Raw genomic sequence first — 11,113 nt, forward strand, 5'->3', positions numbered from 1 at the left:
ATCAGTGTACATCATAGCAACCGGTGGTTCTGCCGTTCGGCCAATTTGCATATTCAGGTTTATTATCCTACATAATAAAAAGGTAACATGCAAATTGCATCACTCCGCTACGCCCACGACTGGGCCGGCTAGAGGTGCGGGGGCGGGACTCAGGGTGGCCGATTGGCTGGCGGTAGGAGCGGGGTTGGGGACTCGCGAGTCCCCGACCTCCACTCCTCCCGCCGGCCTAAACGGCCGGCGCTGTGGAAGGACCCATGGGGCCGGCGGAAGACACTGGTGGCGGAACTCGGGGTGGCCGATTGCATGGCTGCCGGCACCAGTTTTCTGCCAGCAGCAGTTTTCCTCTGGCCACCCGCCGATCAGAGCACCTCCCGATCTTGGAGTTCCTCTCGGGGTGGCCGATCGCGCTGGCTGGAGGCGCTCCGATCGGCGGGTGGCCAGAGGAAAACTGCTGCTGGCGGAAAACTGGTGCCGGCAGCCAGGTGAAGGAAAAGTCTACTGCATGAAACTTCGTGCAACGGGCTTCTAGTCTACAATAATAAAAGTGTAATATGCTAATTAGACCATACAATCTTCCAGACGAAGCTGGGGCTGTGAGGGAAGCCCGGTTTCCGGGTGCCTGCTGGTGGCCAGAGGGAAGCCTTGGGTCCCGGGTGCCAGAGGGAAGCCAGTGCCAGCACCCAGGGGAAGGAAGGCCAACTCTTGCATGAATTTCGTGCATCAGGCCTCTAGTATAGGATATAAGGCCCTAATGATTATCAAATTTCCTAATTGAGTATTTTGGCCAATCTACACTTACCTAAACAGACAGGAATAAAATAGAGCCGTGATGTATTTATATTCTTCACACAATTAAAAATATTTTGCATGTGTGTATTTAAATTTAAATTCTTTGATATCTAGTACCATGTGTTTTCTGGATTCTGCAAACCTACTCCAATAGACTGAAAATTATGCACATACTGTCACTTCAGGTAATAAATAATTTTATCACTAGGGAAGTTATTTTTTTAAACAGTGAAATTACAACTTAATTTTATAACCTAAATATATTATCTACCTTTCAACAAATTAATGTGCTGAACATTCTGTCCTGTCTCTTACCAGAAGCTAAAACTCAATTCCAAATCTCACTCATTAGCATGTTACAGCAGCATAATATAGGAAAGTCTAGACCTTGTAGTCAAATCCCAGCTCTGCAGTTTATTGGCTGATTGAATGGCCTTGAACAAATTACTTAACTTCTCTGAACCCCAGTTTATTCACCTATGAGATAGGGGAAATTCCTACCTTGCAAGAATTGCTATGAGGCCCTATATAGAGAGTTTAGTATACTGCCTAGCACAGAGTAAATGCTCAATAAATGGTAGCTATTACTATGACACTTAAAAAGAAAACTTGTCTAACTTCATGACATGCCTTAACACTGCATTTCATTCCAAAATTTTTATAAGTTTTAATCATTTCAATAAGCTATTCACATTCAGAAATCTTCATCTCAGTTTTTAAAAATAACTTTAAAATGGAAAAAGAACAGTCATCAAATAATAGGATAAACACAGAAGCTCCCCAGAAAATACATACCAGCTTCAACTGCAAACACATTTCCTCTTTCTGTTTTAGGCAGAAGTTCAGTACGTTCTTTATTTGTGACGGGAAATCTTTGAATTAGGCTCCTAACAGCATGTTTTGTATTATGAGTCAAATTACAGGTCATCATTGCATGAGCTGTTTCTGATCCATCTTTCTTCTTCACAGTTAGGTATCTATTTGCTCCCTTTCTGAATATTAATAAAAATCATTTAGTTACTATATATAGTCAATTTGTTCACATATGATGTATGCCTACTTAGAAAACGCATCTCAAGCAAAACACTGAAAAAAATCAAAATGATTTGGGAAAAGGTGCTGAAAATCCCAAAAAATCAATTAAAGAGGGCTGTGCTGCTAAAGTGACCACAAGACCACTTTCAATTAAAATTTCAAAATGCTGCAAATCCAATTTTAGATCAGTAAAAATGGCTTACCCAGAAGTGTTAAAGTTTGTCCTAGCGGACTTCATGGAGTAAGACAACAATTAATTTATGCATGCTGGGAAGCATAAGGCAGGGGTGGGGGGTGGGGGGGTGGAGGGGGAGAGACAATCTGAACAACAAAATCTAAAAGTGATAATAAAAAAGTTATGGTTCACTGTCCAGACTAACATATCCCACTGAATGTCTCCACAGTATGCTGGTAATGTCACACTTTCATGAAGACCTGTTAAGAGAGCCAACGTTAGTAGTTGGACCCAAAAAAAAGCATAAGTCAACATTATTGATAAGAATTTTCAAATGCATACTGGGGAAAAAATTTTTCAAAGCTTCTGATACTAGCCTTCATATATAAGGCTAGTATATATGATTTATATATACTGATTTATAAATGTTCTCAAATTACTTGATGTAGATATATTTGTTTTGCAACTGGTCCAGGACTGACCATGTTAAACACACAGGAAATTTTCAAATGTGTTTTCAATGATTTAATAATATATATCTCTATAATATAGTTCAAAGTAGTACTAGTAAATAGCTCATTGACATGGTTTTGAATCCCAGCTCTATCACTTACTAGCTGTGGGACTATAAGTATATTATTTAATAGCTCTGAGCCTAACATAATCCTATATAATAAAGAGGTAATATGCAAATTGACCCTCACACCATCACAAGATGGTGGCACGCACAGCGGAGGCTGGGTTCCCGTAACACAAGATGGCTGCGCCCACAGCGGAGGCGGGGTTCCCATAACGAGCCATAACGAGCAATCAGCAGGGACCTGAGGCTGCATGGTACTGGGCCAGGGTGGGGGATCTGAGGCTGTGCCCCTCGCCCGCCCGGCAGGGCTTGACAGTGGACCTCAGGCCGCATCCCCTGTTCCGTCCTGGGCCAGGGACCTGAGGCTGCGCCCCCCCGGCTCAGCGGGGCTTGACGGGGGTGGGGCCAGCCAGGTCTGGGTCTCACGCAATTTCGAGGCGCACGAAGGAGGGCTGGGACTTGACTCTGGGTCCAGCAGTGCGCCCCAGACTCTGACAGGAGGAAGATATTCATATACATTTTACTAATTTTCTTTCATCTCTGACACTTCTATTATAGAGAAATGGCAAATAGCAATATTAAAATATTTCTTCTAATTAATTCCCTTTTAATGTGCATGAATTTTGTGCACCAAGCCACTAGTAATAACAATAATAATAATAATAATAATAATAATACCTGCCTTAAAGGACTATGTATACAATTAAATAAGATAATGCATGTAAAGGGCAGTATCTGTTACAGAGTAAGCACTAAATAAATGAAACCTATTATTATAACTATAGTGAGGGGGAAAATATCATTTCTTATATTTTTTAAAATTTTACTCCAAATATTTGATTAAATGTTTTATCATTTGTTAATGCACTCTCATATCACAGAAATGAGCAACATAGCCACAAACACAATGACAAATACATGTATGATTTTCCTAATTTTCATTAGATTAAAATTTTTTCAGTATCTTCACTATAAGAAAGATATGTAACTAGGGATTAACCTTTATAGTTTTAGCCATCTAAGCCTTCAAAGTGAGGCTTTCAATTTACCATGATTTTTAATTTCTTGACTTCTTCAATGAATTATAAGTTTTCTATACTGTCATCTACTTCTTTATATGCTTAGTGATGCTTAAATGATGTCATAAAGATGAAATCATTAAATTTAACCTGATCTAGAAATTTTAGTTATCTCCATGGTAAAGTGGAATTACTGGATTCTAGAGATATGCTCTGTACACAGACCATTCTAAAACTTCAGCACAGCTACCATAGACTCAATCACTCATTCCCCTGCTGTGACATTTACTTTATAAAATTTTAACTACAGAAGGCAGGAAGCATGCTGAAGTGAGCACTAGAGCAAGAGTTAGGAGGCTTGTGTTCAGCTAGTAATACTCTTTCAACTCAATAGCTATATGATCAAAAGTAAATCATTGTAATTTTCTGACAGTGCATACTAGTTCATTTTAAAATCTCTATTTCTATCAGCTCCAAGATGCTTTCATTTCCTTAAAAATCATGTCAGAAAATGTTTGCTATATTTCACCTTTAATTCATTTTTTAATTCATTCAACCAAACATCATATATTGAGCACCTACTGTGTGCCAGACACTGTGCTAGAAGCTGGGATTACAAAGTGAGTAAAATATACTCTTTCTTTAATAAGCTCACAATTAAAATAATGAGTCAGACTGAACTTTCCTAATAATTAAAATGCCTAATAATAATACAGCACTTATGCATAAAAATGTTATGGAATTATTTATATATACATAAATATATACATTTTAAAATGTATGCATTAAAAGAACTCATACAGCCCAGCTGGCATGCTCAGTGGTTGAGCATTGACCTATGAACCAGGAGGTCATGATTTAATTCCTGGTCAGGGCACATGCCCAGGTTGAAGGCTCAATCCCCAGTGTGGGGCATGCAAGAGGCAGCCAATCAATGATTCTCTCTCTTCATTGATGTTTCTGTCTCTCTCTCTCTCTCCCTCTCCCTTCCTCTCTGAAAGCAGTAAAAATATATTTTTAAAAAACAACAAAAAACAAAACTCATACAAAGCAAGTGTGAGGACTTAGCCATTACCATTTAAAATTGACTGAATTAATTTGAACATGGATGGTGGGACAGAAAGATAACATCAACTTCTTCATAGTTTTTTAATGTGTTACTAAAAAATTCTACTTGTGCTCGTTCCTACCACACAACACCACAGTGACACTGATATATTAAAAAGAGATTAGTAAAATTTGGTAAAGTATTTATCATTTCATAGGATAGAAACACTCAACACATCACAGATTTGTCCTACTGTGTAAATTAACACATTGAGATATCCTCATTATGCTTTCATTCAAAGTAACTGACACCATGCTTTGATAAAAAAAAAAAAGTAAGCCTCCTTTACAAAGCAAAATTAACTACAAACTAGCTACAAGATGTGGAAAAAAATGCTAGATAACTGAAATTCAAATGAACTTTCATAAGTAATAAAATGCAAGCCCCATATGCAATTTTTAAGTATAAAAATAAATGTATGAAAATTACAGATAAAAACACCCTAACTTTAAAGGATAAAAGTAGCCTGGCCAACGTGGTTCAGTGATTGAGAATCTACCAGGTAACGGTTCAATTCCTGGGCAGGACACATGCCCAGGTTGTTGGCCCGATCCCCAGTTGGGGGCCTGCAGGAGGCAACCGATCAATGATTCTCTCTCATCATTGATATTTCTATCTCTCTCTGCCTCTCCCTTCCTCTCTGAAATTAATAAAGATATATTTAAAAATAAATAAAATAAAAGGTAAAAGTAACCAATACATGCTATGATGAAGTATTGGCATTTCAATGCCTTTTCTTTTTTTAAAAAAAAAAAAAAGGATATAACTAATCAAATTTATGCAATTTTAAGAGTCAGTTCATCAATTACATAACATTTATATAGCATGTTATTGACTAAGATATTCAAATACAACCATATGCATCACTATTCCCTACTTTCCAAATCTGTAAACAGTTTAAAAGATCAGCTAAAGAACCAAAATCTAAAATGACTGCTTAAAAAGCTCACAGCCACCAAGGAACCAATGTCTCTAAAAAAATAACACACATGCATTTGATGCCCAGTAAATGTTAATTTCATATCTCCTTAATTTATACTTCTGTTAGGCAGATAAGATGAAAAGATCTTTCAAATTTTTAAAAGAAGGGAGATTAAAAAAAAAGAAAGTGATCAGAAAAAATTTATAAATTATCACACAGTAAGCCTAGAATCTATTTTTTAAAACCTTAGAAGAAACTCAAAATAAACTATCACAGAATCTTAACTAAAACAAAGAAATTTACTCCTTCATATTTTACATTTTAAAAAATGAGCCTTAAAAAAAAATAGGCCTTTAAAGTTTAAAGACATGACCAAAGATAGAGAATAAGGCAGTGAAAGACTAGGAGTAAAATCAAGGTTTCCTGACCTTTCCTCTACACCAGGTTCTCTCTCAAATATGTATTAAGGGATTAAAATACCAGGCACAACATTTAAAAAGCAGAAAAACGAACTTCCTAAATTAATGAAGTTAATGCTAAGAGGTTAAAAAAAAAATCTTTACTCAAGGCTGAACAGAAAAACCCATGAAATGTAAGTCAGGCACAAATTCTCAAATAAGAGACTGGACAAAAATCATACACCTATGGATGAGGACAGTGGTGGGGGCGTGGCAGGGAGGTAAGGGCAGAGGGTGGGGTGGGAACCAGGTGGAGGGGAGCTATGGGGGGGGGGGGAAGAGGAACAACTGTAATAATCTGAACAATAAAGATTTATTTTAAAAAATTCTCAAGTAAATGAAAATAAGAGTTAAGTACATTCAAAGTGATTTAGTTCTTTATGTGTGTGAAAAGAAGGAAAGGCATTTGAAAAGCACAAGGACCACTAGATAAACATTGTACTACATTTGTTAAAAGATAAAATGGGGCCCTAACCGGTTTGGCTCAGTGGATAGAGCGTCGGCCTGCAGACTCAAGGGTCCCAGGTTCAATTCCAGTCAAGGGCAGCATGTACCTTGGTTTGCGGACACATCCCCAGTAGGGGGTGTGCAGGAGGCAGCTGATTTATGTTTCTCATTGATGTCTCTAACTTTCTCTCCCTCTCCCTTCCTCTCTGTAAAAAATCAATAAAATGATTTTTTTTTTTTTTAAAGATAAAATGGGAAGCAAAAGTGCTAGGGAATTTTCTAAAAGGTATTGTGGAACATTGGATATTGCTATTAGAGCCTGGATAAGTAGGCAGGGTTACCTTGCTTCCCTTAGCATCTGTTTTCCTGTTTTCCTCTCTCCCTGTCTCTTCAGTGTTTTCTTATCCCCCTTTTTTGTCCTGATAACTTCTTTCTTGCTCTCCTCTTTCCCAGATGTTTCTCCATTCCTAGGCCATTCTTAAATGATCATGCTACTGAACAGAAGTAGAGGTAGTCTATTCAAATAGACTGCTTTTCTAAGAGTAATTTGTAATTGTCATTTCTAAGTTAATTGTTCAGAATTCAGAACCCATTTAACCACAGAAATGGTATAACTTCAGAACTGTGCATTTATAACATGTTTTCTAATGCAGGCTCACAACCTTTTTATCTGCAACTCTTAAACCCAAACAGTTCTGAAAGATTTTTATAAGTCTGCAGCAACTTCAACTGGCAGCAAAGCCTGATTAAATTGACATGAGGCTATTTCCAGTCTTTATTTATTTTAGTGTGAATAATCATACATTTCCCAGGAGAAATATTAATGTGATTGAAGGTGATGCCTACACCTTATTAGGAGTATTACATAACATATTGAAATTATACCCTAATACCTTTCTAAAATCAGAAAAACCTGAATCTCAAAACATATTGATCCAGGTGTTTTTGTACAAAGGATTATGCCCCTAAATTCTATTTTTATTTCCAAGTGCAGTATTTTACCTATCCAGAGGACTTAATATAGGGGTGTTTAGGAACCTAGCCATTGTTCCAGCATTGGCCTCAGTGATGTTCAAAATGAACATTCACCTAAGCTAAATCCCCTGTCAGTAATCTGTCACTGTTGTGGACATTCATATGCAAGACATACCTACATCAGCTAATTTCACCTTAGAATCGTCCTACTATTTAGTTATTAATATATTTACTTAATAAAGTATTGTTTTCCTCCTCTTAACCTAAAAGTGAGTAAGCTGAAATTTTATGTCCGCCTCCCATGGTTCCCACCCAGGGGCAATTTTGCTCTCCAGGGAACATTTTAGCAATGTCTAGAGGCATTTTTGGTTGTTACAACTGGGGAGGAAGCTGCTACTGGTACATATAGGTGTAAAGGATTAAACATCCACATTGCAAAAAAAAGCCCTCCAAAATAAAGAATTATCCAGTCCAAAATGCCAATTGCTCCAATATTGAGAAGCTCTGCTATACGCAATCCCACCATCCTTAGTCTCAAAATGAAACAGTTCCACAGAATTTCAAAGCTCTTCAATTTGGATACCTCAAATGACCTTTCCCCACAATGGTTCAGTGACTCAAAAAATATGTACTGTTTCCTCCTGTTCCATTTTATTTAATCAGTTCTAATCATCAGGTTCTTGATTTAGTAAGAAAAAAAAAATCAATGTGTTCTAAAGCTTACCATTACAGTACTGTAACATTAAAAGAGAGAAATTCTGCAAATAATTATACTTATTATCTTTAGTCCATCCATTCTTTAAAAAAAAAAAGATTGTTTCAATGAAATAAAATATTTCTCTCAAGCAATCAACTTCAAATTTTAAACTATTTTTTCTTACATCTTAAAGTTTATTTTATTTATTTATTTTTTTGCCCCTAGGGAAAACAAAAAAAAAGGGAGGGATTGAAGGAAAAGGAAAGAGCTTAAGTTTGGTACAGACATGAATCAGTTTATGTCTACATACAATATAATTAAGAATGTGAATCTAGAACAGTACTGACTATTTAAATGTAGTGAGAATAATTGTTCTTTTCTTGGTAAATGATTTTCTTTAAATAAGAAAAGCTATGAGCTTACCCTTTACTTTTAGAGACCAACCCAAGAGACTGGCTCAATCGATGAATAAAGGCTCGTTCGGTACTGGTCAAAGAAGAAGGAAATTCCATTTCTACAAGGGAAAAAACACACAAAGTACCATTTGGGGACAGGTAGTTTTCTTTCAAGGTGCTTCAATATGCATACATAGATATAAAATAGGAAAAAAATCATATATGCATATAACCACATTATATTTTCTGTGAAAAGTAGATACTCAATAGCTACTGAATGTCTACCACAGTTATAGTAATAAAAATTAAATCCAAGTGTGTAAAGAATTCTAATGGGTCACCAAAGATTCTACTTATTTATGCTAGAAGCTTGCGTTGGTATGATGACCGATGAAGATATTTTACTATTTTAACTTAGTCCTTCCTTGCTTAATTAGCAAAATGTTCCTTTCCTTCCATGGTTAGTTATGCTCGAGCATTACGAATGCTCGACATCAAACACCTGAAGGCATTATCTTTGCCTTCAAAACTGTACAGACTTCACATTTCACCAGCTCAAAGCAGATCTGCTGTTATGTATCGCTGAGGCTGGACCTTTGTTTACAGGAAGTTCAGAATCCCTCCGTACAGGTCATTCCCAGTGTGGAACTGCAGGCCTCCCGAGTGAGGGGCCCCCTCTGTAGGGCAGCCAACCCGCGTGCGCCTCACTGTCCTGTACGGTTCACCGGAGCTCAGCTGCCGGGTCTGCACCGTGAGACGCCAGGCCAGCAGCTCTCCAACCTTCACAGGTGTGCAAGTCCCATTGCCCAAAACAGGTTTGATTTATTTTTTTGTGTGTGTTTCCCGTGATGCTTCTAGGATTTAACCAAAGCACTACATGTTGCCAGTGCATTTATTTGTCTGATTTCTGATTTCCTTCTGCTCTTCTGGTGTGGCTTACACGTACCACAACTTCCTTAAATTAAAAAAAAAAAAAATGTAGGGGCTTATCAGCGGTTCAACTCGGTGGCTTAGACGCCCAAAGCTGCCGAACAGCCGCTTCCTGGGGAAAAGAAACGCCTCGGGCCGCAGAGCCACCGGACCTTTTCACCTGACGCCGCCCCTCAGCAGGATGCCGGGCTGGAGGCCCCCACACCCTTCCCCTCCCACCGGAGGCTCCCCGCTGGGCCCGGTCTGCCCGCCCTGCACCGAGGCAGCCCCTGCGCACCGGGGGCCAGCGTGTGGGAGGGGGGGGGGGGCCGCCGGCGGGGTCCCCCGGTCAGGGGCCTCACCTTTCTGGTCCCCGTATCGGAAGCGCTCCAGAGCGATATTAACTGCGATTTTCACCTCCTCGTCTATGCGAACGTCCTTCAGCCCCTTGGCCCGGGCGCCGCCCCCAGGGCCGCTCTGAGCCGGGCCGCCCCCGCCGCCGCCGCCACCACCGCCGCCGGGAGCCGGCGGCCGTGGGGAGACGCTGCTCGGCCTGGACATGGCCCTGAGGTCACCCCGCCGGGAAGCGGCCAGGCTTGCGGGCTGACAGTCACCGAAAAGGACAGCGGGCCTCGGCCGGACCGGACCGCTCCACAGGCGGCCTGCGCGGTGCCAAAGTCACCGGGAAGCCCCAGTCAGTCACCACAACAGCCGAGGAGGCGCGGGCGCCACTAAAACCCGGGCGTGGCCTAGAGAGCGAGCGTGATGACGTCACCAGGGCCGCGGCGCCCGTGACCTCAGCGCGCCCGCCGCCCCCGCCCTCGGGCCGCAGCACCTCTCATTCAAACGCTCCTAACCCGGCTGGTCTTCTCCTGTCTCCATCCACCCCTCGAACCAAGGCGCTCTTACTCATACCTTTATTCAGTCACTCGTTATTGTGTGGAATCCTTCCTTCCTTCCTTCATTTATTCAATAAGCACGGGTAGGCTCCTACTTATGTGCCCTGCAAGCACTATGCTACGTCCTAGATATACCTTGGGGAACCAAACATGCACCTTTCCTGCCATCTTGGAGTTTACATTCTAGTGGGGGTAGAGTTGCCAGATGTAGCAAATAAAAATACAGGGTGCCCAGTTGTTTTATTTCAGATGCCGAATAATTTTTTAGCATATGTACATCCCGTGCAATATTTGGGAACACGTTCGGTTAAAAAAACAACAACAAAAACATACATGCATTACCTGAAATACAAATTTAGCAGCGTCTGTATTTTATCTGGATAGCCTAAATGGGACTGACAGACAATAAACAAGTAAATGACTGAATGATAGTTATGTGCCATATGAGATGATGGAATAGGAGGTCAAGGAAGGTTATGAGCATTCCCACTTGCTAGTATACAATTCCACTAACATAAACCTAATCCCAGCTACCTTAACTGCTTCCATTCTGGTTTTCCAGTGATCCATTCTCCAGACTGCAACCAGAGTTATCTTTTTAATATAAGCCAGGTGAATGACACGCCTATGTAAAGCACAACAAAGGCTCCCCCATTGCAACTAATTTCATTCTGTACCTTGATGTTTAACAAGCTCATTATGGTC

The 11,113-nt window shown here is 40.0% G+C and overlaps 1 protein-coding gene across 1 annotated transcript in view; it reads right to left on the reverse strand.

Moving 5' to 3' along the window:
- YTHDC2 (YTH N6-methyladenosine RNA binding protein C2) overlaps window positions 1-10,197 on the reverse strand; it is a 73,077-nt gene extending 62,880 nt beyond the window's left edge. Inside the window, exons 1-3 of the mRNA XM_008144467.3 lie at window positions 9,872-10,197; window positions 8,629-8,719; window positions 1,585-1,781 (exon numbers count right to left, since the gene is read on the reverse strand). Of these exons, the coding sequence (XP_008142689.2) occupies window positions 1,585-1,781; window positions 8,629-8,719; window positions 9,872-10,070 (487 nt within the window). The 5' untranslated portion in view covers window positions 10,071-10,197. The remainder of the gene's footprint in view (window positions 1-1,584; window positions 1,782-8,628; window positions 8,720-9,871) is intronic.
- Between the last annotated feature and the right edge of the window lie 916 nt (window positions 10,198-11,113).

Source organism: Eptesicus fuscus, chromosome 4 (assembly GCF_027574615.1).
Source record: "Eptesicus fuscus isolate TK198812 chromosome 4, DD_ASM_mEF_20220401, whole genome shotgun sequence".
NCBI lineage: Eukaryota > Metazoa > Chordata > Mammalia > Chiroptera > Vespertilionidae > Eptesicus > Eptesicus fuscus.